The sequence below is a fragment of the Lathyrus oleraceus genome, chromosome 4 (genome assembly GCF_024323335.1).
Source record: "Lathyrus oleraceus cultivar Zhongwan6 chromosome 4, CAAS_Psat_ZW6_1.0, whole genome shotgun sequence".
Lineage (NCBI taxonomy): Eukaryota > Viridiplantae > Streptophyta > Magnoliopsida > Fabales > Fabaceae > Lathyrus > Lathyrus oleraceus.
Window position 1 is genome coordinate 34645134 of NC_066582.1, and position 26520 is coordinate 34671653.

At 33.4% G+C, this 26520-nt stretch overlaps 1 protein-coding gene across 1 annotated transcript in view; it reads right to left on the bottom strand.

The window, feature by feature from the left end:
• Positions 1–5764: 5764 nt before the first annotated feature.
• LOC127135865 (uncharacterized) overlaps positions 5765–26520 on the bottom strand; it is a 52454-nt gene continuing 31698 nt past the window's right edge. Inside the window, exons 2-12 of the mRNA XM_051062493.1 lie at positions 12992–13080; positions 12770–12829; positions 12663–12686; positions 10597–10776; positions 10115–10145; positions 7229–7317; positions 7021–7080; positions 6901–6940; positions 6415–6500; positions 6122–6242; positions 5765–6033 (exon numbers count right to left, since the gene is read on the bottom strand). Coding sequence (XP_050918450.1) covers positions 5911–6033; positions 6122–6242; positions 6415–6500; positions 6901–6940; positions 7021–7080; positions 7229–7317; positions 10115–10145; positions 10597–10776; positions 12663–12686; positions 12770–12829; positions 12992–13080 — 903 coding nt within the window. The 3' untranslated portion in view covers positions 5765–5910. The remainder of the gene's footprint in view (positions 6034–6121; positions 6243–6414; positions 6501–6900; positions 6941–7020; positions 7081–7228; positions 7318–10114; positions 10146–10596; positions 10777–12662; positions 12687–12769; positions 12830–12991; positions 13081–26520) is intronic.

Sequence of the window (26520 nt, forward strand, 5' to 3'; positions counted from 1 at the left end):
GAATTGTGATGGAAGCATACATATTTATAGTGTGCCATCTGAAGATTTGATTGTGTATTCCTGACAAGTATTCAATGTAGATTATGTTTATCGAAAATCAAATCAAATATTTCCTATTTGTGTCTGCTAGCCGATTAGCCAAGGGATCTAATCGGTTAGATAGCTTGATTTTTCAAGATTTTGTGCAATCTTCATTAATGATTGGATTTAATTTTCTTGAGGCACAAGTTAAACTTGGATTTGATCTGAAAATCTTCGTGCCAAGCTTTTCTAATCGATTGTCATAACGTGTTAACCGATTGGGCTTTCGTAATTCAGCCTCTTTGGTACATGTTAGGCCTTGTGCTGGATTTGTTACTTTTATACAACGACATGCCATAAAACACTTGAATAATCATCTTTTGGGTTAGAAAATTAATTTATTGAGATAGGTAAAAATTAGATTCATTATTTTAAGGGGTTAATCAGAGTGCTCCGATTACTTCAGCCATAAAATAATGTATACCTCTTTTATCAAGAATTCTTGATAAATATTTTCAAAAAAAAGGGTACACTAAAAATATTATGGTGTATCCTTCTCCACACATAGTTGGATGTGAGAGTTGGTAAAAACAAAATGAATAAGTCCATTACACACATATTCGTTCAGCTAGTCACTAAGGATCATAACCCTTAAGATATTCTCAAATGACTTGTTTCGATCACGATAGTTGATATCTACCATCATTGTTTATCCTTGGATAAGAGACTTAATAAATAGTGTACACTTTGGAAGTGTGTTTTTTCTTTGTATAGCTCCATTTATATTTATCTTAAAGTTTTGGGCTGTAAAGCATACCTGCAAAACAGTTAAGGTTTCGCCTTTGGTGCCCACATCTTCTTGGTCCCAAATGCATTAGTTCCAGAAGATCTAAGGTTCTTAACTTTAAATCTTTTCAATTTATCAAAACAGAAAGGTTATAAGTGTCTTATTCTTTTACAGTGAGTGCATTTATAAACTGGACACTTATTTTCTTTATGATCTATATCTTTCCTAGGTTTTCTATCCTTTTTAAAACTTAACTTGTTTTTTTTATGGAAAATCTTTGACTTAATAGGATCAGGTCGAGCTTCTCTTCTCCTTGGGTGAACTTTCCTAGAGTTTCACATAAGTCAATTATTTCTTTTATAAGGGAGTCACGAAGCTTGCATTCTTCTCTCGAGTTCCTGATCTTAGTCATTTCTATCTCGAATGAATCATTTATTTATTTAATATGCCTTGATGATTCTTTAAGACCTGAGATACGTTCTTATATTTTATTATTTTCATCCATTAATTGACTACTCATTCTAAACAGTTGAGCATGATATGGTTTGATTCCTGGAGTGGTATATGCCTCGTGGGATGCCTTTAAGCATCTTTCATCTTCTTCGCTGGAAGAGGATTCTTTCTTATTTCTCCTAGATGTTGATGTCTCTCATCCTCTTATTTGTTCGAGTATTGAAGAATCATCTTATTTTTCTTTATCATTTCTTGAACAAGAGGATCCTTCATTTGATGTTGAATCTTCTGAGGATCGTTTAACTTATGAGTATGTTCTTTTGAAGTATTTTACTGGATTTCTATGATAGGAGTATGATTAAGATGATGATTCTTCGATTTTCACTTCTTCATCTTTAAGTAATTGAACTAGTTCATTCAATTTCTTAATAATTTCCTCCTTCTTTCTTGATTATTCTTGAAATTCATGAAGGCTCTCATCTTTTGATTTAAGAGTTGGATTAAATTTTCAATTCTTAATTCTTAGATATTTGTTAATGATATAATTTCCAACATAATTTCCTATATATTTGAATTTTGAAAAACATCAGAGAGAGATATCTTTAACTTCTTCGTCTCGTGGGTTCATCTTCTCTTGTTCGATACTTGGAGAAACTCCATATATCATTTCAAGAGTATGCCACATTTTCTTGGCAGTTTTACAACGATGAACATGATAATCTTTACTATCATCTAGAGGTATTATATAAAATTCTTAGTTTTAAGATATATCTCTAATATTCTATTTTCCTCTTCGGTTCAAAGGGAGTAATGTTTATTTATTACTTCATCATTTACTTGATAAGTATGGATAACCGGGCAATTGACTATTATTTTCCATAATTAATGATTTATACTTTGAAGAAAAATTCTAAACCCATCTTGTCAAATATTAAACCTACTATTTTTTAAAATAGGTGGTGTGTTTAAAAATGATTTATTGGCGGAACTCATTTTTCTCTTGAGGCTATTAGTTCTTAAACAGAAGCTCGGCTCTAATGCCACATGTAGGAACTTCATGCATAAGATGGGAGTGAATTGTGTGGATGAGAAAAAGATGGGTTTTGAAAACTTTGCAGATTAAAATTCGAGTTCTAAAACATTTTAATTATCAAGCAGCGAAAAATAAATTTACAGAATATAAATTGCGGAAATTAAATTTTTTAGGGAAAAGAGAGAACACTGAGAACTATAGAGGTTCGGTTAAAACAAAAGGATCTACTTTTCTTCCTAAAAATTGATATTGAGAGTATCCAATAAACATTGAGAGCTTTTAGTAGGTAATACTCACGAACCCTCTTATACAATGAAATATGATTGACTTCCAACTAAAAACAATCTGACCTGAAATTTAGAAATTTGAGTTTTGTCTTCCAAGTGGTTGATTGAAGCAGTTAGTCTTCTTTCCACGTAGTAGATCGAAGCAGTTAGTCCTCTTTCTACCAGAATCTTTGAGCGGTTAGTCTTCAAAGTTCTAAACAAACTTTGCAAGCTTTTACACAGGCTGAACTTGAACCTAATATTGGTTTTAACATGGGCTAACCAAAAATCTAAAGAGATTTTACCACTGGTTCATCTCAAACTTAAGAGATATTTGAATAGGTCTTATCTTGAACCTAAACAAGAGTTTGATACATAATCCTCAAACCAAAGTTTTTTACGAGTTTAGCTTTGAACCCACAAATAATTTCTAAATTTATAATATTCAACCAAGATGTAAAATAATCCCTTGGAAAATTTTACAACTTTACTTTTCCAGACTTACGGCTTATCCTCACTCACAAAAGAATGTTCTCGCATAAGCACTTCGGCTAAAATATTAATCAAAGAAAATGAAAGAAAATTTTAGAGAGAGAGAGAGTGTGTGACTGAGTTATATCAAAACACGGATCGAGACGATTTGGAATGAGGGAAGGACCCTCTATTTATAAGCTAGAGGTTGGTTAAAAAGGAATTTGAATTTAATGCTTTTTAAGACCTTTTAATCGATTATCACCTAATGCCTAATTGATTGGGACTTAATTTTAAACTAAGCCAATCGATTAGGTCAAAGTTCTATTGGCAAAGTCAAAAAGTTTACTGAGAGCTATTCTGACCGCTCTCAATTTATTTGACACAACTTCAAGATATTTTTTTAGAGACATCAATTTGAAAAAAATGTGTTAGTGTGTGTGCACGCGCGCTTTAACCATTTACTTTTACGAGAATACTCTTATGCGTTACAAAGTATTTACTCATGCTAATTAAACTATGGTTTTCTTATACTTTAAGACTTTGTCATATACTTTCTTTTGTAGACACTTTATTGAGTTCGCTTGAGACGAGGCTTGAGTTATATTATATTTGATTGCCATCATCGGATCATCAAGTCCATCAAATCCTAATATTTAGGTTTGCATCTTTTATCTGCTTGATCGCTAATGGTTGACTTGTCAATAGACATTAGATCATTAGTTATCATCATCAAAAGTTGATGTCCTTGTTAAAAGTATATCACCTGCAAAATAAGATTCCACAAGTCATTCTTTATATTTTTAATGACTATCATGCCTCTGAACACATTGAATAGGACTCACCCACACTATCGAAAAAGGAATAACTGATTCCAACATCTGATCACTTAATGATCTCTTCCTGGATCAGATCCTTCATGATAGGATTCAATCTTATCTTTTTTTACTCTCCACAATATTTCATTTTATTCTGACAGTTTTCAAAAATATATCTCAGGAACATCCCCTGATACCAAATAGAATTTCAAAAATTCATATTTGTCTATAACTACTATAAGTACGGACTCTCGTCTCATGTTTCATACCAAAAAATATTACACCATAATGAACATCAGTTGACATGTCGCGAATGTCTACTTTAACGACATGAAACCCTCAATTGAATTTAAGATCAATGAATACACCCTTCTTTCAGATCTGAAATACATAATGCAAAATCTCCAACCATACGTCAATAATCAAAAAACTGTGAAGTTCGAGTATTGTTCATTATCGAATGACAATGAAGAGAAGATTGAATTCAGGAACTTTGAACTGAAGACGGGTGCAAATTTAATGATCCTTGTAAAAAAAATCATTTCGAAACAAAAATATCAATCGAAGTGTATACGACGATTTCGCGATCGATGATATTATGAAGATGTGAGACGTTAAAATGTAATGTTTGATTTATGTTAACAAATTTGTAATGTTATCAATGCTAATTTATTTTGTCAAACTGCACTTTTTTAATTTTCAGATTATTTCTACTTTAGTAAGATCCAAAAATATACATTCTTAAAACTTACAGTGATACATCTCCAAATATAAAATATACACAAATATGGGGCATAGATTATGTGCAACATTGTGAAAAGAGAATTTATTGAAGTAAAATTGAAGTTGTACATTGATTTACAAATTTTCCTTTGTTTACTCTATCCATAAGGAAATGTTACCATCTCTTTATATGTTTACTTCGACCATGAGGTAATAATGCTATCAAATACGACTGAACATTCCATTGGACCAGACACCATTGCACCAGAATATTGATTTTTTTAATTTTTTTTTAATTATATATTTTAACTTTATATTATAATAATTTTTATTTATCTATTTAATTAATTTTTTATAAATATAAAATGTTATAATTACATTGACTTCAATGCCAAATTTATCTAATTTTAAATTCTTAATAATTAAATTTTCAACCGCTGAAGTCAACAATTTGTTAATCGCAAAAGTAGCAGGTAAAAGCATCTAGTTAAAAGTATCTAATTAAAGAAACTAATAATTTTACTCTCTTTTAACAAATTAAACCATAAATAATTGATTTGTGATGAAAACAATTATAATCATATCTAGACAAATTACATAGTAATAGTAATTTAAAAATAAAAGTCACTAAAGGTACTAATTATTTTTAAAAAGTAAATTACTAAACTCATGATAAGGTTAAAATATTGCACGAATGTGGCGTAGCTTATTAAGCTAAATTCAGCAATTTGTTAAATCAAAACAAAGAACTGCTAAATTCAGCAATTTGTTAAATCAAAACAAAGAAGAAAGAACTTTTTAAATAAAAGAGAAATTTATTCAAAATAAATAAAACTAACATTAAATCAAAAAAAATAACCTAAAGAAATTACATTTAATTAAGAGTTATCACAACCACAAACTTAGTTTGATGTTTGTCATAAAAAAAAAAAATCGCTAACCATAACTTTCTTTTATGAATAGAGTTAAACCATGATTTCTTGATCAATATGTCACCAGCTTGTCCACGTACAAAATCGCATGTCTAAAATTATTCTCATGTGTGACAAATAATTAATCTTGAGGAAAGATCAAAACCATCATGAACATGATGACAATGTTTATGCTAAAAGAAAAGAACCTGTCACATTTAAGGGTTAAGCAATTATAGTATCATCACCAACAAAGAAGAGGTCAATTGCAAACCGGAGGATTTAAAATGTGAAGTATGTATCCTATTGTTTCATTTCAAAGAACAAGGTCAAAATTGTAGCAAAATGATTCTTGCAGCAACAAAAAAAACTAACCTAGATTTTAGGAAACTGTGGTATGGTCAATCCACAGAAATCATGTGCAGTTTTACACGGTGTCAAAACACGTGAAAGAATTCATAATATCTAAAACAGTGTTAAAAAGAATGTACTGCATTTCTTGTTCACCTTCACATGAGCTTTTTTGTGTGATCAGCATCAAGGAACTTCTCTGAAAATTAAATCAGTAAGCATTCAATCATATTTTAAAAAAACGGAAAAGAAAAACATATATATTAATCTGGGATTAAAAAAAATACATCAGTTCCAACAACAATCGCGTTCAATAACGGATGTACTGCACAAGATGTGATACTTTGCGAACAAACAACGTCGCGATGAGTCAGTTTCGGGTTGGCTGCCACCGCCACAGCCTCCCCACTATAAAAAAATATTAAAAACCTTCAAATTGCTAAAATTCATATGCTCACTAATACAAGTGTGTGAGTTATTTACCTAGAATCCATATAACAAGGTGACTCGCTAATACAAGTATGTGTGAGTTATTTACCTAGAATCCATATAACAATATTAGTATGTGTGAGTTATTTACCTAGAATCCATATAACAAGGTGACTCGCTACTTAGATGAAATTCCATTAGACGCAAAGTTTTGTCACCATCTGGTGCCGCATAAATCTGCATAATTGGAAGAACACATGATATTGTAAAAGTAATATGTGGAAGATTTCTGTAAAAAGAAGTGTGATATGAAAACTGAGCCTAGAAACATAATTTTTATAGCCTTGAATTTTAATGAAAAATTATTTTGAAATTAAATTAGAAATCAATTTAAACTCAAATTTGCCAAAATGAATTTTGCTTTAAAAATTGAATTTAAAAAACAAAGATTGTTGTAAAGAGGAAAGAGGAATATGGAAATTGATCTTAGGAAATAATCTGAGATGTTAGACTGTGATCTAAGCAAATAAATAAAGGTTTATATAACATTAAAATAATCTAAGATGTTTGATATAGTAATGATTAAAAGCTTTAACATTTAACAAAAACTTAACAGGTAGTTTATAATTTTTCTTACCGAACTTTCTCCCAACCATGACGATGGTTTAGGCCGGTACCTAACAAACAAAATAAAAACAAAACTTATTTTCTAGTCATTCTCAACAACTATAAAACACTAAATTTAAAACTAACTTACACAAGCGGATGGACATGAGTCAATTTTATTTGAAAATCGGCGGTGTCTAAGACCCCACACCTACATAAAATATTTATATAAAAAAATCGTAATCAAATGTATAGAAAGATTTAAACAAAAAAGTAATATTTTTATTCCTTTACATTAGATGTTTATAGGACCCATCTAAGAAAGTATACATACACTTGTATATATGAACACAACCTACCAGCCATTTTCGGTGTTGAAAGCTAACTGAGTGAGATTCGAGGGATTGAAGAGAATGGAGGAAATACAAAATGCTTCCGATTCAGGTTTCTGCATAAAAAAGAAATAACATAGCATTTAACATTTAAAATGGTCTAATCAAATTAAATTCAGGTTTCTGCATAAAAAAGAAATAACATAGCATTTAACATTTAAAATGGTCTAATCAAATTAAAATTCTTTATATCTTCATTGATTAACATTGCTTAGACAAATCTTTAACACTTTTAGATGTGTTTGAGATTCATTCAGGAAATGTATGAAGTGTGTCGAAGAAAAAAAAAAAGAAGTAAAGTTGTCAGGCCGGTGTCGTATGAGTATCATGCATGTGTCTTGACACATATTCAGAGAGTGGCAAAGCAAAGGATTAATCATTTTTTATGCTTGTTTGAGTTTTCCATCATGTGTCAGCAAAGCAAAGGATTAATTATTTTTTATGCTTGTTTGAGTTTTCCATCATGTGTCGTCCGATAGTACACACAGGGATGTCGGACACCTCGAGATGCCTAATTCTAAAAAGGATTAATCATTTTTTATGCTTGTTTGAGTTTTCCATCATGTGTCAGCAAAGCAAAGGATTAATTATTTTTTATGCTTGTTTGAGTTTTCCATCATGTGTCGTCCGATAGTACAAGTGACAGACACAGGGATGTCGGACACCTCGAGACGCCTAATTCTAAAGGTGTTTGTGTTTCAAGTACCCTTCAAAAAACTATGACATTATTCAAAATTAAGGAATTGTAATAAATAAGAAGCATTTAGTTAATCTCACATTCAACTTTGACAGTGGCAGCTCCCAAATAGGTTTGCTCTTGAAAATCAAAAAAATAAAAATAAAATCAGTAGAAAAAATAATTTATAGTTTTTTTAATGGTTTATGAAATAAAGATAATATGACATACTCACATATCCCGATTAAATTGTAGAAATGTAAATCCCAGCCGTAGACTTTGTCACCTTCCCCAGCAGCAAATATAGTCGGAAGAATTGTCCAATAATCGAATACAATTAATAGATGTACTACAAAAAAAATTGTAAAAAAAAATCATATAAACAAAACTTATTTTCAACAGCTTTAAGTTTTATTGAAGACATTGTCAACTACATCAAAATTTATTCTACCATAACAATAATTATAATAGCAAACTTAACTTAGTTTTAATCTGTTCAGAGTTTTGAGGATTCCACTTGATATGTGAAACAACCTTATATCCAACATTAATGTGCATAAGATGTTTGGATTGATCATCTACATCTTCAATGACAGCTAGCAGTAAAAGAAAAGTTTAAAATTTAAATCAATAATAGAATTATGTTAGGTTATCTACAAAATAAACTTACAAGTAAATTTTTGAGAGGTTGAATTTAACTCCTCAAATTTATGGACTGTGATGCATCTTGTTGCTTCTACAACATTACAAGGATGCATCACAGTCCAGGAGTTAAATTCAACCTCTCAAAAATTTACTTGTAAATTTATTTTATAGATAACATAAAATAATTCTATTATTGATTTAAATTTTAAACTTTTCTTTTACTGCTAGCTGTCACTGAAGATGTAGATGATCAATCCAAACATCTTATGCACATTAATGTTGGGTATAAGGTTGTTTCACATATCAAGTGGAACCCTCAAAACTCTGAACAGGTTAAAACTAAGCTAAGTTTACTTTTTTTTCTTGCTATTATAATTATTGTTATGGTAGAATAAATTTTGATTTAATATTTCATTTTAGATGGCTTGTACATGAAGAGAATTGTTGGTCTATGATTTAAAAGATGTGCACCACCTACTTTAAGTAGTTGGCAATGTCTTCAATAAAACTTAAAACGGTTGAAAATAAGTCATGTTTATATGATTTTTTTTTACCACCTACTTTAAGTAGTTGGCAATGTCTTCAATAAAACTTAAAACGGTTGAAAATAAGTCATGTTTATATGATTTTTTTTACAATTTTTTTTAAGTCATGTTTATATGATTTTTTTTTACAATTTTTTTTGTAATACATCTACGGGAATAAATGGATCCCAAACTAACCATATTTTTACTGTTAAACAAAGAAACTACTACGGGAATAAATGGATCCCAAACTAACCATATTTTTATGGCTAAACAAAGACATTAAATAACAAAACTACACCGACTTTTGAATCATAAGGCTCAACACAAAAATGAATTTTTGGATCTTCAATTGAAATTTAATAATGGTACCCTATTGTCTCTAAGGTTAAGTTTCTTATCTTATGTGCTCAGCTCAAATTTCATTTCATATAATATTAAATGTAAAACCGGCAAGTTTCACCCTACTCTCAAATTAGCAAGTTCTAAGATAGGCCTCCAACGAAGAGGCTAACACAAATGAGTATAAAAAAAGCATTTTGAAATGTGTTCGTGCAAATGAACTCAAAGAAAATGAGTAGAAAAAGAAACAAATAAATTTACTTTTTACATTTAACATTTGCAATAAAACAGGGTAATGCTTGATAGCAAGGTAAAATGAATCAAAATACAACTTCATCTACCAATTCATCCCACTGTTATGGGAAGAAAGCATGATTCATTTAATGCCGGCATCTGAAACATATCTTTTTAACATAAGAAATAAGTTTGATGGGAATTGTTTCCCTAAAAACTTGTATCATATTGCATTGAGAATCTTGAACCAAAAAAAAATCAAGAACTATATAACTGATATAGACAAGATAAGACAGAGATCTTATATTGCTACCTACCGTTGTGAAGCATGAACAGAAAATACCTTTGAAATCAAGATATAAGACGCATGCAAAAATGATTGAACATTTAGTTATAGCCAAAAGTAGAGTTTGACCATGCTCACCGGCTAACCTTTGTTATACTTCTTTGTTCTTCGTTGTTCCTGTTCATAAATGAAAGAGAAAAAAGATATAAATTAATAACAGTAGGAATGAAATACAGTGAAAATGAAGGGAAACAAAAAAGAATTTAACACACAACATAATAAGAAAGATAAATGTGAAGCCAACAGAGAGAACAAAGAAAATGGAATGTGAAAAGGTGGTGGATGGTTATGAGAGACGGAGGTGAATGATCAGTACGGCTTTTGCAGATTGAGGATGAAGAGAAAATCGCAAATGACCGGCGAAGTTAGGGTTTTGGAGAACCGGGAATGACCGGCGAAGTTAGGGTTTTGGAGAACCGGGAATGACCGGCGAAGTTAAAAATCGAATGTGGAGTAGAGAGAATCGATCGGTGGAGTAGAGAATGAAGAATGATGTGAAGTTAGGGTTTTGGAGATCGAATCAGGAATGAACGTGAATGAACGGTGGATCGGTGAGGATAGGGTTTACCGGTGGAGTAGAGACAATCGAGAATGATCGGTGGAGGAGTCAGAATCGAGAATGATCGAGAATCGAGAATGATCGGAGGAGTTAGGATTTATCGGTGGAGGAGAGAATCGAGAAAGATCGGGAGAAGTATCGAGAAGGATCGTGGAGTTAAGGTATTTTATTTCTTTTCGTTGTAGAAAACTTATTTACCTTTATTAGAAGAAAAATATCAACAAAATTAATTTTGTTTTGAGATTTTTAATAAAATCATACATGTTATAATAAATAATAAATTATTTATTATTATTTAGGAATATCTATCTAAAATTAAAATATTAATGATATGTCAAATATAAAATATAAATATAAATTATTATAGATGTTTAATATGTTTGTAGGTTTAATTAACAAAAGACTTGTGTATTAAATAAATATATATTAAAATTTATTAATTATGTTTAATAAATATAAATTATAATATATATTAATTATATAAAAAATTAAAATAATGATTGTCATATAAATATGTATTTTATTTTCAATAGTTGCTAAATGTAAAAAATAGTAATATAGGGTCTTTTTTATAGAGAGAATTTATTATTGAGATTGGTTTAATTACAAAAATTAAAAACAAGTTTATTAGTGTTAATATCACATATATTTATAGAATTTTAAAAGCGCACAAATTAATATAACTTTGTTGTGTAATATTCGAATTATGCAATTAAATAAATATTTTATATAATATTTTTAATTGTTATTAAATTAAAATTATATTAATTAAAAAATAAAAATATCAAATGCATTATATTTTATAAAGTTAATAAAAAAAGGATTGTGAGATAAATTTTGAATTAATATATGATATAAATTTTTTTTCCAATATATAATGATTCCAATAAATATTGTAGTGGTGACCCACATTTCAAATACAATTTGTATCATGGCTCAAATGTTTCATAATATTAATAGGCTTCGTGTACCTTCATAAAAGTAGGATTTTGAAAGTTGCATTCACGCATATTCATTCAAGAAGACAAAATGCCACTCAGCTCCTACTAATAACTCGAATAAAATCGTTATTTGGGGGAGTGGAATCATGTATGGGCCGAGTAAGTCAAGTTATGGATATATGTCAGATGATTGTTTATCAGATATAAGGTAAGAAATTATTAATTTGTTCGGCTTATAATGCGTTCATGGGTCAATTTTTTACCACTGTTTTTCTATTTCATGCAAATATCACAATCAAACCTTCATACCTTGCGTATAATATGTTTGAAAATGAATCATTTAGCCATTGAATATAACTGTTTGAAACGATTGCAATATTCAGACTTATATTTTTTTTACTATTTTGAAATCTATTATATATTTATGTAGATCTGGTACATTGACATTTATAATAATGATATCGATTTTTCAGTGGGAACACAACTATGGCTATGATTGAACGTGTGGTGATGGAAGTTACTGAACCTTCCGTAAATAAAAAGTCTTCTAAGAAAGGTGGGAATGGTAATGCAGTTGTTACAAAGACCGTCAACACCGCATTGGTTGCCAAAAATGTTGAGGTCGCAAATTCATATAACAAGGTGACTCGCTACTTAGATGAAAGTCCATTAGACGCAAAGTTTTGTCACCATCTGGTGTCGCATAAAAATTTGCATAATTGGAACAACACATGATACTGTAAAAGTAATATGTGGAAGATTGTTGTAAAAAGAAGTGTGATAGGGAAACGAAGCCTAGAAACATAATTTTTATATCCTTGAATTTTAATGAAAAATTATTTTGAAATTAAATAAGAAATCAATTTAAACTCAATTTTGCCAAAATTAATTTTGCTTTGAAAATTGAATTTAAAAACCGAACATTGTTGTAAAGAGGAAAGAGGAATATGGAAATTGATCTTAGGATATAATCTGAGATGAATATATTTAGAATGTGAACTAAGCAAATAAATAAAGGTTTATATAACATTAAAATAATCTAAGATGTTTGATATAGTAATGATTAAAAGCTTTAACATTTAACAAAAACTTAACATGTAGTTTACAATTTTTCTTACCGAACTTTCTCCCAACCATGACGATGGTTTAGGCTGGTACCTAACAAACAAAATAAAAACATTAAAACTTATTTTCTAGTCATTCTCAACAACTATAAAACACTAAATTTAAAACTAACTTACACAAGCGGATGGGCATGACTCAATTTTATTTGAAAATCGGCAGTGTCTAAAACCCCACACCTACATAAAATATTTATATAAAAAAATTCGTAATATGAAGATATATCAAATGTATAGAAAGATTTAAACAAAAAAAGTAATATTTTTATTCCTTTACATTAGATGTTTATAGGATCCATCTAAGAAAGTATACATACAATTGTATATATGAACACAACCTACCAGCCATTTTCGATGTTGAAAGCTAACTGAGTGAGATTCAAGGGATTGAAGAGAATGGAAGAAATACGAAATGCTTCTGCATCAGGTTTCTGCATAAAAAAAGAAATAACATAGCATTTAACATTTAAAATGGTTTAATCAAATTAAAATTCTTTATATCTTCACTGATTAACATTACTTAGACCAATCTTTAACACTTTTAGATGTATGAAGTGTGTCGAAGAAAAAAGATTGGGAGTAAAGTTGTCAGGCACGTGTCTTATGAGTATCATGCATGTGTCTTGACACGGATTCAAAGAGTGGAAAAGCAAAGGATTAATCATTTTTTATATTTGTTTGAGTTTTCCATCACGTGTCGTCTGACAGTACAAGTGATAGACACCAATGATGTCGGACACCACGAGACGCCTAATTGTAAAGGTGTTTATGTTTCAAGTTCCCTTTGTAAGACCCCAATTTTGACTCTAAGATCCCTCATGCAATTTCATCACATGCATTAGCATTGGGATCATACCTTGAAATTCTCCTTACCCCTCTTTCATTAGGTTTGTTTTAGGAGAGATCACCAAGCACTATGTGATTGTATCATACTTGTATTTTATCATTTTACTAACCAAAATACCAAAAATATGTCTTTGCATTTGCCTAACTCTTTTATAGGCAGGGCATGATCTCCATTGATCTATCAAGTTCACATCTAGGATTTGAGACCCTCATGACCAAATAGCACAACCATGGATTGATCCAAGAATGGTTACAAGCATCATATATGAGTCTCAATGATCTCTACATGTTATATTGATCAAGTATTCTTCAAGAGTTTGAGGGTGATTTGCCTTGGAAACCCTAGTTTGACTGGGTATCTTGAGTAACTTCTCCAACAAGCTATCTTACCAATTGATCAAGTTTCTCAAGGGACACTTCAAAATTCATCATCTTATGCATATATGATCTACCATGAGCCAAGAAAGTCCAAAGAATTGAAGGTTAGCAAGTTGGTTGATGGTGGTTGGCCAGATGAATTCATCTTATCAAAACTAGCACTACGCCAAAAACTGAAATAGACAGCGCACCTTAGAGGGCGCTTTATTACAAAAGCGCACTCTAAAGTGAAGCGAAAAAATAAGGAGCGAACAACTGGAATAGACAGCGCACTTTAGAGGGCGCTTTTGTAATAAAGCGCCCTCTAAGGTGAAGCGAAAAAATAAGGAGGAGATAGAGGGACAACAATACAGGGCACTTTTTAGAAAGCGCCCTCTAAGGTTACCCTTAGAGGGCGCTTTTAAAAAAGCGCTCTATAAGTCCATGTGCATTTCCAGTTTGTAAAGCGCTTTTGGAAAGCCTTAGAGAGCGCTTTCATAAGCGCCCTCTTAGGCCCCCTTTAGAGGGCGTTTTTTTTCCACAAGCGCCCTCTAAGGTCCCCTTTAGTAAACATTAAAATTATAACATACTGCGCGTTTTGTTATTTCACTCTCTGTTATTTTCGTTCTTTTTCACGTTAGGGTTCTCACTGCTACGATTTTCGCTACTTCTAAGGCGTTCTCCTTCCACCTCTGTTAGATCTACGACGTTTCCTCCTTCTATTAATTCGTTGTTAGCTGTTCGATTTTGACACCATAGGTATTTTTCTAATCTTCATATTACTTGGTTTCTCTTCTGACGTTCGCTATTGTTCATTTTTTGTTTCATTTTTCTTGGTTCATACATTTATTGAGTATTCTCAACAATAATTATTGTGTTGCAATGCTAGCAATGGAGACTAGGCATTATGGGTTAAATTTCACCAACTGTTCCATTTGTTTCTCGATGTAGAAAAAGGAGGCAGCAATATCTAAAACACCTTCTACCAATCAAAGGTACACTATGCAGCTTATGAGTGTATTTATTCTAGCATACATAGCGTAGCTAGTAACTTAAGAAGTTTAGGTATGGATGTTATTTGATAGAGTAAATTAGAGTCGACTATTCTTCTGTTAGCTTTCAGTTAGACCATTATACAATTCTACATATATATTTTCTAGTCAATGTTTATCTTTTGTAAAAACTATATGATGATATATAACTATGCTACAAATTAGTGCATACCACTAATGCTTAATGCATGGTTCATACATTCTCATGCTATTGAAGTCAGAGATATCTGAAAATGTTGAGAAACTAACTCAATAAACCAAAATTGTTTTGGTTTTGGGTTGTTGTTGGAGACATGAATGCCCTGCACAGAGACTAACTCAATAAAGCGAAATTGTTTTGTCTCATCCCATTTTTGGTTTCTCTTCTGAAATTGTTTTTTGTTTATTCTAATTAGTAATGGATAATACATGGATGTCTTCCAATCGATTGTCGAGAGAGTACGAGAATGGGGTATCAGAATTCGTTAAGTTTGCCGTTGCGCACGCCGAAGACCCCAGTAGAATGATATGTCCTTGCTTGGGTTGTTGTTATGGGAAACGGGTTGACGCAGTTCAGTTGACATCGCATCTAATGAGGCATGGAATTGATCGAAGTTATACATGTTGGAATTTGCATGGTGAGAAAAGTAACGAGAATGTTGAACCGGGGGATAGTACGACCTATGCCTCAAACTATAGTGGCGCAGATACATACGATTGTGATCGAGTTGAAGAGATTGCAGAAGCACTTGAAGGAGATCTTAAGGATTGTCCCGAAATGTTTGAGAGGTTGGTAAGTGATGCAGAGAAACCTTTGTATGATGGTTGCACTAAATTCACAAGATTGTCTGCGGTATTAAAGTTGTACAACTTAAAGGCGGGGAATGGATGGTCGGATAAAAGTTTCACAGAGTTATTAGCCCTTTTGAAAGATATGCTTCCTGAGGATAATGTTCTTCCCAATCGAACATATGAGACCAAAAAGATGTTGTGCTCTATTGGCATGAGCTATGATAAGATACATGCATGTCCAAACTATTGCGTTTTGTTTTGAAATGAGTATGCATCGTTAAATGAGTGTCCTAAATGCGGTGTCTCGCGATATAAGAACAAGTTGTCTCCAGCAAAAGTCTTGTGGTATTTTCCTGTTATTCCGAGATTTAGACGCATGTTTCGTAGTGAAACCGATTCAAGACACTTGACCTGGCATGCAGATGAAAGAATTATAGATGGAAAGTATCGACATCCGGCAGATTCACCACAGTGGTTGAAAATTGATAATGATTATCCTGAATTTGGAGAAGAATCAAGAAACCTTCGCTTGGCATTATCTACTGATGGAATGAACCCACACGATATCCAGAGTATCTCACACAGTACATGGCCTGCGATTATTATGATTTATAACCTACCTCCATGGCTATGTATGAAGCGTAAGTACATGATGTTGTCTATGTTGATTTCTGGACCTAAACAACCAGGGAATGACATAGACGTGTACTTAAAGCCCTTAATCGAAGATTTAAAGATTTTGTGGGAGACCGGTGTGGAGGTTTATGATGGATATAGGAAAGAAAGTTTCAACTTGAGGGCGACGTTGTTTGGCACAATTAATGATTTTCCAGCATACGGAAATCTATCAGGGTTTAGCATAAAAGGTCAATGTGCGTGTCCTATTTGTGAAGATAAAACAGATTGGAAGCGCTTGGAGTTTGGTCAGAAGAATGTCTTTCTCGGTCATCGGAAATTCTTAAATTCAAATCATCACTACCGTGGATGGAGAAAGGCGTTCAATGGAGAGACAGAACAAGGCAGAGCTCCACCTATATTGACGGGTGATCAAATTTTTGAAAAGGTGAAAGATTTGGATACTCAGTTTGGCAAGCCTTTTGCCCACACACTTGTCAAAAGTGGGTGGAAGAAGAGGTCAGTTTTTTTTGAATTGCCGTATTGGAAGTCCTTGTATGTGAGACATTTTCTTGATGTTATGCATATTGAAAAAAATGTATTTGAAAGTGTTATTGGCACGTTACTCAATATACAAGGAAAGTCTAAGGATGGCCTTAAGGCAAGAAAGGACTTGATAGCGATGGGAATAAGAACTGAATTAGGACCCTTGAAGAAAGGAAAACGAACATATCTACCGCCTACTGCTTATACTCTATCTAAAAAGGAGAAAAAACATTGTGTAAGTTTCTAAGTGAAGTTAAAGTTCCAGAAGGGTACTCTTCAGATATTAGAAGACCTGTGTCTATGAAAGACCTCAAGTTAAAGAGTTTAAAGAACCATGATTGCCATGTTATAATGGAACATTTTCTCCCAATAGGTATACGTTCTATTCTTCCAGAAAAAGTAAGAAGCTCTATAACTAAGTTGTGTTCTTTCTTCAAGTCAATTTGCAGTAAGGTGATTGATCCTGCGATCTTACCAATGTTGCAAAAAGAAATCGTTATTACTTTGTGTGAGCTTGAAATGTTTTTTCCTCCATCATTTTTTGACATAATGGTACATCTAGTTGTTCATCTTATGAAAGAGACACAATTGTGTGGACCAGCTTATATGAGATGGATGTACCCTGTTGAACGTTATATGAAAATATTAAAAGGGTACGTGAAGAACCGAAGTCGACCAGAAGGTTGTATGGTTGAAAGATACATTGTTGAAGAAGCGATTGAGTTTTGTACTGAATATTTGTCTAATGTTCAGTCAATCGGACTCCCCAAGTCTCAGCTTGTCGAAAAGAAAGAAGGAAAAAATCTAATTGGAAATAAAATTGTGGCAGTATCAAGGGTCGAACGGGATCAAGTGCATTTGTATGTTTTGCACAATGAGAATGAGGTTGAGCCGTATGTTGAAATTCACAAGGATGTTCTCCGAGGTTTAAATCCCAATAGAAATGAAAATTGGATAGTACGAGAGCACAATCGATGTTTTATACCTTGGTTTAAGGATCATATTTATTCAAAGTATTATTCAGATCCTGCTTCAATAACAGAAAGGTTGAGATGCTTAGCATATGGTCCAAGTTTCCATGTTTTTTCTTATAGCGCATACGCGATTAATGGATACACATTTTATACCAAAGAACAAGATGATAAAAGTACTATGCAGAATAGTGGTGTCACCGTGGTAGCTGAAGCAATGCACATATCAAGTGTGAAAGACTTAAACCCCAAATTTGCAAATCTGTCGTATTTTGGTGTTATCGAGCGCATTTGGGTGTTTGATTATGAGAAGTTTCAGATTCCTATATTTGGTTGTAAGTGGGTTGAAAATAATAACGGCATTCGAATGGATAAGTCAGGATTTTTGCAAGTGGATCTTAATAGGGTGGGATACAAAGATGAGTCTTTTATTCTAGCCTCTCAAGCTAGACAAGTGTTCTATGTCAATGATCCGAAAAGTACGAAATGGTCTATAATTCTTTTTTCCAACAAAGTAATTGATGAAAACACTAGAGATCAAGGTGATATTGATGTTGAGATTGAATCGTTTACCAGAAATGATCAAGATGAGAATATTATATCAAATGATTCATATATTAGAAATGATCATAATGAGGGTATTTGGATCAATCCAACCGTTCGTGTTGTTAAGAGACATGTAGAACATATTCCAACCAAGAAAAGAAAGAGAACTTAGTGAAAAAGGTACAGGTCAAATGATTTTAATTGTTTTCTTTATTACAGGTAAAATGGCTTTTATTACAGCAAATCGAGTCAGTTGCATAAAAAAAAAAGGTATACACACAATTATATGATATTTATGCATAGAAAATGTTAATTCTTGATCTTATACTTCACCTAACTAATTTTATGATATTTTAGGTTCATGCTATTGATATTGAACAAAAAAAGGTTGTTGCTAAGAAGACTGCGGCTAGCAAAAAAAACATACATCTCAGAGATGCTTTTGCTACTTAGTTTTATTTCTTTTTAAGTTATGAATTGGTTGTATATTTAGAATCTTTAGAAGTTAAACGATTATATATCAGTGGATTATTGTATATGTATGGATTGTTGTATATAAGGCTTGTTGAATGCAATGTGTGAAAAAGGGCTTCAAATTATACAGTTTTAGGTGTACTGCTTCAATATACAGGTTGTCTAAAATAAATAAAAAAATATAGCGCTTTTTAAAAAAAAAATTTAAATAACCACCCACTTTAGAGGGCGCTTTCCAAAATAAGCGCCCTCTAAACCCTTTAATTTTCCACTTTAGAGGGCGCTTTCCAGTAAAAGCGCCCTCTAAACCCTTAAAAGTTTCCACTTTAGAGGGCGCTTTCCAGTAAAAGCGCCCTCTAAACCCTTAAAAGTTTCCACTTTAGAGGGTGCTTTCTTTAAAAAGTGCCCTCTAAAGTGGCCCTTAAAGGGCTTAAAGAGACACTTTAGAGAGCGCTTTCACCAGGAAAAAAAGCGCTGTCTTTACCTATGCTAGCGCCAGATTAGAGGGCGCTTTAAAGCGCTGTTATAGGCCCAAAAAAGCGCCATCTTTTCCCTTATTTGGCGTAGTGTAGGTCTCCCTAGACCCTATCTCCTACAATTTTCACCATATGGAAATGATTCCAAGAGAAACTTTACTCTAAATGACATTCAAACAACTTTCATGTTGAGACCTAGAGCTATTTTTGCTTGGAAAATCATTTTCTATGTTGAAACATTATAGGTCATTTTGTCTAAACCCTAATTTGAAAGTTAACTTCTCAAGACCATAACTTGCTCAATTTTTATGAGATGAAATACTTACAAGTTACACAATCAAATTCAAGATGTCTACTTCAACTTTGATGTTTAGAGTAGGAGCTAATTCAACTTTTTTGAGCATGTGATATGAGGTTACATTATAGGTCATTTTTGACCTATACCATTGAACAAGTGACTTTTCCAAACTTCAAAAATGCATAACTCTATCATTATAAATCCAAATGCCATGAAATTGGTGACCATTTTTAAGGTAATTGAAAGAGCTACAACTTTTATGAAGATACTTTTATCATTTGAAGTTATCATAAAAAGTTAAGTAAGGTGGAATATTGAGGTATATGGCTTAACACTTAGAAAAAATTTCAACATGTTTAAATTTCCAAAATTCCACCTCAAAATTCTCCATGTTCCAAGCCCCAAATGAAAAAGTGTTCAACATAAAACTTGTTCCCCTAGATCCAAGCTTTCCAAAGAACCCAAGTTCATGCATTTTGGACAAAGATTACTAGGTATTGTTAGGGACCAATTAGTACTACTTTTTATACCATTTTATTGGTCCCTTTTACCAAGTTTTGATGTAATTACACACTTTTATCCTCACTATTTTGTATAAATGCAATTAGGTTTAATTTATTTTGTTTTGAATAGTTATTTCACATTTTTTGTTAGTTGTGTAGAATTGTGGATAAGAAAGACCTTGGATTGCAATACTACATTTTGGAAGAAGCTTGCCAAACAAGGAAGCTGGAGAAGCAACAGTTCGCGCCGCGAACTTCCTTCGCGCCGCGAAGGCTGCGAATCCAGCAAGCTGACTGAGGGTCAAAAGTGCTGTTGTGCAGGAAAAGTTAATTGCCATTTTGATGTCTGCCTGGGAATTGCTTTTCTGCTTTAGATGACAATGTCCACTTAGGGAAATGTCAACCTTTTTTGTTAGAGACAAAATACATTAACCTAGGGATTGAAATATTAATTCATTAACATTTGACATTGATATTGAGAGCTTTTTGTAAGAGAGAAAAGAGAGTTTTCTTCTTTATCTTTCTGCTTTGAACAATGATGATGAGGAGCTAAACTCCCTTTTGTCAAGATTGGAGGTAGTAGCTATTCTCATTTGTTTATGTATTCATTTTGATTTATATATATGATAAAGATTGTTGATGTATTGAATACTGTTTTTGCTCTGAGTTGAAAACCAGATTTGAGTAGTTGTCGAGAGAGATTACTTGAGTTTAGACATAAAACAGATTTTCAAGTAGTGGATAAGTTGTAGAGATAGATTTATTCATTACTCTTCTTTAATATTAAACATTAAAGATTGCTATATTGATAGTTAGGTGGAGAGATCGTCTAAGGATCAATATAGTGATTATCACGATATCATTTAGACATAAATGACTTTGAGAGGATATTTGAACATCATCAATAATCTTGAATCTATGTATTTAACATAAGGAATCATAAACATTTGAAATAGTGAACTCCAATCTTGCCAAGCTTTTATATTTGACTAAAACCATTTCATAGTTTTTGTTAACATTTACTCACAAGATATTTTTCCAAACAAAACAACCCTGTTACGTTCTAAACTTATAACATTCGGATTATAGAACGGCGGTAATATCAACCAATCTCTGTGGATATGATACAAAAATATTTGCCGAAGATATACTTCTCAACAAATTGGCGCCGTTGTCGGGGATTGGTGTCGATATTACAAGCATTGCAATAATTATTTGTTTTAAGTTGTGTTACAATTATTATTATCCCTCTTTTGTTTCACTTGGTTTGTTAGTTTTGTAGATTCTAGTGCATGCGAGGAAAAGCAAACGAGGAGCAACTTCAATTCGATCCTGAAATTGAAAGAACACTTCGGAAGCTCAATAGCAAAACACGAAGAAGAAGGAAACTAGCCGAAGAGAGAAACCGGAGAGAAGAAGCATCTACTTCCGCACTTGTTCCAATCGAAGAAGTGGTTGTAGAGGCTTGTGAAGGAAACATGGCGGAGGATAATCGTACCGAAATGTCCGCTAATAGTCCAAGAAGAAATGCTCAATTTGCCCGTGGAGGAAGAAATACAGAGATGAAGACCGGAATCCTCCAACTTCTCTATGCAAATCCATTCACCGGAATGGACCATGAAGATCCGTATACCCATCTCATCAAATTCTATGAGATTGCGGGTTCTACGGGAATTGATGAAGCGGGTGAAGAAACATTATTCAAGAGGATGTTCCCACACTCCTTAGTGGGAAAGGCAAAAGAATGGTACCTTGATCAAGCATCAAGAGTGATGACGGATTGGAATTTGCTAGAAGAAAAGTTCTTAGAAAGATATTTCCCTCAATCCCGATTCATGGAAGCCAAAACGGCTATTGCGGTATTCACTCAAGGAAGCAACGAGTCTTTTAATGAGGCTTGGGAAAGATTCAAGTCAATGTTGAGAAAATGCAAGGGTCATGGTTTTGATGAGCTCACTCAAATCCATATTTTTCTAAATGGGCTCCAATCAACTCACAGAACACTTTTGGATGCTACCGCGGGTGGCTCTCTTATGTCAAAGACCGCGGAAGAAGCTAACATTATTATTGACCGGATGGCACTCAATGATCGTCAAAGTCAACATGACCGTAGTCCTTCACAACGTAAACCGGGAGTTCTTGAGTTAAATACCAATGACGCCATTCTTGCTCAAAACAAGCTACTCTCTCAACAAGTGGAGTTGCTTACTCAACAAATGGCCAAGCTTCCACAGCAAATAAAGGAAATTCAAGGGTCTCAAGTTCGACATCAAGTAGCATGTTGCGAATTATGTCAAGGAGATCACCCTACTGGTTTTTGTCCTCCACTAGAAGAAGTAAGCTATGTGAACAATCAAAATCAAGGTTATCAAAGGAACAATCAAGGTTATCAACCATCAAGGTTCAACAATCAAAATTTTCAGCAGCAAAGTCCTTACCAACATCCAAATTCTCAAGGACAGTAGTCGCAAGGAGGAAGTTCCAAGCTAGAGGATACTCTTCAACAATTCATACAAGCTTCCATGGCAAATCAGAAGAGTAACGAAGCAGTAATTAAAAATCTGGAAACTCAAGTAGGCCAACTTGCAAAGCAACTGTCGGAACAAAACGCCGGATCTTCTTTCTCCGCTAACACTCAACCCAACCCAAAGGAGCATTGTAAAGCAATTTTTACTAGAAGCGGTAGAGAGTTGACAGGTGAAAAAAGTGAGGAAATTACAATAGAGAATGATATGGATGCTGTACTGGAAAAGGAGAAAGAGGCAGAAACTGCTAAGTTCACGCCGCGATCTCGCTTCGCACCGCGAAAACAGCAGAACCAGCAATTGATGGAGGAACAGCAGTGTGAAGCGGAAATGAATAAGGAAATCGAACCAAGAAAGAAGAAAAAAGGAGACAAAGGAGTGAAGGTCATTCCAACTCAACATCTACCCTATCCACATGCTCCATCAAGGAAGGACAATGCTAGGCATTATGCACGGTTCATGGACATCTTCAAGCAACTCCAAATCAACATTCCATTTGTTGATGCATTAGAACAAATGCCACGGTATGCTAAATTCATGAAGGACATTCTTACCAAGAAAAGGTGACACGTGGAAGATGAGACCATATTGCTTGATGCACGGTGTAGCGCCATCATCTAAAAGACTCTCCCAAGGAAGAAGTCCGATCCGGGCCGGGTTGTTCTACCAATAACCATTGGAAGCACATACGTTGGAAATGGGTTGATTGACTTGGGCTCTAGTATAAATTTAATCCCCCTCTCCATTGTCAAAAGATTGGGGAATGTTGAGATTAAATCGACGAGAATGACTCTACAACTAGCCGACAAGTCTACCACTTCACCATACGGAATTGCTCAAGACATGTTAGTGAAGGTGGACAAATTCTTGTTTCCGGTAGATTTTGTGATAGTAGACATGGATGAAGATCGTGAGGTTCCTATAATTCTTGGAAGACCATTCATGAAAACGGCCCGAATGATGATTGACGTAGATGATGGACTAATGAAGGTGAGAGTGCAAGACGAAGAGGTAACCTTTAATCTTTTTGAAGCCAAAAAGCATTTCAATGGTAAGTGTGACTCTTTCCGAATCGATGCCACCAAGGAGGGACTAGTTGAGATCGCAGATCAGGTTCATCTTTCTAATCCATCAGAGGAATCTCTTATCGGAGTCTACAAAGTTTCCACAAAAAACGAAGGCTTGGAGATGACAAAGGAAGTGGAAGAGCCAAAACTAGAGCCACATTTGAAGTATGTGCTCCTTGGTGATGCCTGTACTAAACCGGTGGTTGTTAGTAATACATTGTCCACAAAAGAGGAGAATCAATTGATGCGAGTGCTGAAGAAGAAGGAAGTTGTCAAACTAGTAGAGTCCGAGATAATTTGTTCTATCTCCGATGGTGAATGGGTGAGTGTTGTGCAAGTAGTTCCGAAAACTTGTGGTATCAGATTTTATCGAAGGTTCATCAAGAACCTCTTGAAGACAACAAAGCCCTTGAGGAAGTTGCTCAACAAAGCCGGATCGTGAAGACCGTTGAACCGTCGAGCTCTAAACGACGTTAAACAAAGCGCTTGTTAGGAGGCAACCCAACGTTGTAAGTCTGCATTTTATTTTATTTTCTGCTGTGTGAGTTTCTGCTGTGTTAAATTTTGAAAAAAATTGGGTTCTGTTTTTTACCGTTCGCCCCGCGAACTGAATTCACAGCTTCAGTTCGCGCCGCGAACAAGGTTCGCGCCGCGAACAAGGTTCGCCCCGCGAACAGTGAATGGCAGAAACAATTTTTTTGAAATTTCCTTCAGTTCGCCCCGCGAACTGGAAAAAAAAAACCTTTTGTTTTATGTCATTTTCGTTTCATTCCTATTTTCACGAACTTAGGAGATTCTTTCAACAACCTCGCTACTCCACGTCCAAACCTCCAAATTTCAAAACTTCCCCTCTCCATTCCCTTCCTAAGAGGATTTTGTTGATTATGCTAAATGGCCTGAGGGCAAGCCAATTTTTTTTTTTGGGGTGCAGGAGGTGGTGTAATCCATGGCGATGAATTGAAGGAAGATTGAGAAGTTTGTTGAACTTTAGGGTTTGGCTTGATAATTGCATGAATACTTTTTGAGATTTAAGCGTGTTACAATCAAATTGGTTTACCAACATTTTTTGTTTAATTGTTCGTACTCTTAAGTCAAGCTTAAAGCAACCGAGAAATGATCGCAAAGAAAGAAGCATAGGACACCTCGAGTGGTGATGATAAGAATTAGTGTCGGTATTTCAAGGTACACTTTATCGCTTTCTAGACTTAACATGAGTAGTTTGATGGTTTGTGCAAATTTCATATCATAGACTCATTGAAATGTATGTCATCTTTGAATCAAAATAGGACTTAACCATTTGTGAGGAAGCTTTCCATTGTACACTAAAAAGCGGGAAACCGAGCATTATTTTAACTCATTCTTATCATGCTAAATCATGCATCAATCTATTTTTGTGTGAAAATTTTGAAAATGATAGAGGCATTGTTTGTGAGAAAAACCACTTGACCAAAAAATTTGAATCAACTAACCTTGTGAGGAATAATCCTTAGTCAAACCCCTTTGAGCTTATTTTAGGATTCATTTGATTGATCATTGTGAAATCAATTGAAAATTGTGGAATAAATGAATCCTAATTTCTTTCGTATCAGTTGAAACCTCAAACCAAGTTGTTTGCAAAAATTTTGCCTTTTGCTTATGTCTAAGTAGGGAGCATTATTGAATAAATTTGGTTTTGGAATCTAAAGTTGGGGAGAGTAAAGTGAAAAGTTGATTAGAAACTTAGAAAAGTGAGTTTTTATAAAAGGGTGAAAATTTGAAAAGAAACAAGAAAAAGAAAATACCCTTGAAGCCATAGAGCAAAGAAAAAAGTAAAAAAAAAAATAAAAAAATCAAAGAAAATGCTCATGGTTATGTGGATGTAATAAGAAAAAGAAAAAAAAAATAGGGATCAAAGAAAGGGAAATTGTGTAGAGTCGAATGTTTGGGAATGCTCCCTTAGGATAGGCAACTTTGTTGAATTCTCTTAATCATATCCTTTCTTGTAACCTAAGCCACATTACAACCTTTGAAAGACCTCTTGATTCTCAATTTTCACATGATTTGGTATTTGTTATGATAACCGCATGATTTGAGTTGTTGTTGATTTAATTGCTTGGATGAGTGAAAGTAACCCTTCATGTTATTCATCATTATTATGATGTGTGTGTAAGTTTGATTCAATTTTGACATATATGGTTTTGAATTCCATTGGAATGATTTTTGCACTCAACCATTTTCCTTATTCATGTTTTGTCTAGAATTAAGATAGGTGGACTGAGAAAAATTGCCAAACACTTTTGAACCATTTGAATGTCCTTGGTAAATCCTTGTTCCAATCTTTTGTGTTATTGTCTTGGTTGTGAGGGTGGAAACTTTTGTTTAGGGACAAACAAAATGCTAAGTTGGGGAGAGTTGTTAGGGACCAATTAGTACTACTTTTTATACCATTTTATTGGTCCCTTTTACCAAGTGTTGATGTAATTACACACTTTTATCCTCACTATTTTGTATATATGCAATTAGGTTTAATTTATTTTGTTTTGAATAGTTATTTCACATTTTTTGTTAGTTGTGTAGAATTGTGGATAAGAAAGACCTTGGATTGCAACACTACATTTTGGAAGAAGCTTGCCAAACAAGGAAGCTGGAGAAGCAACAGTTCGCGCCGCGAAGGCTGCGAATCCAGCAAGCTGACTGAGGGTCAAAAGTGCTGTTGTGCAGGAAAAGTTAATTGCCATTTTGATGTCTGCCTGGGAATTGCTTTTCTGCTTTAGATGACAATGTCCACTTAGGGAAATGTCAACCTTTTTTGTTAGAGACAAAATACATTAACCTAGGGATTGAA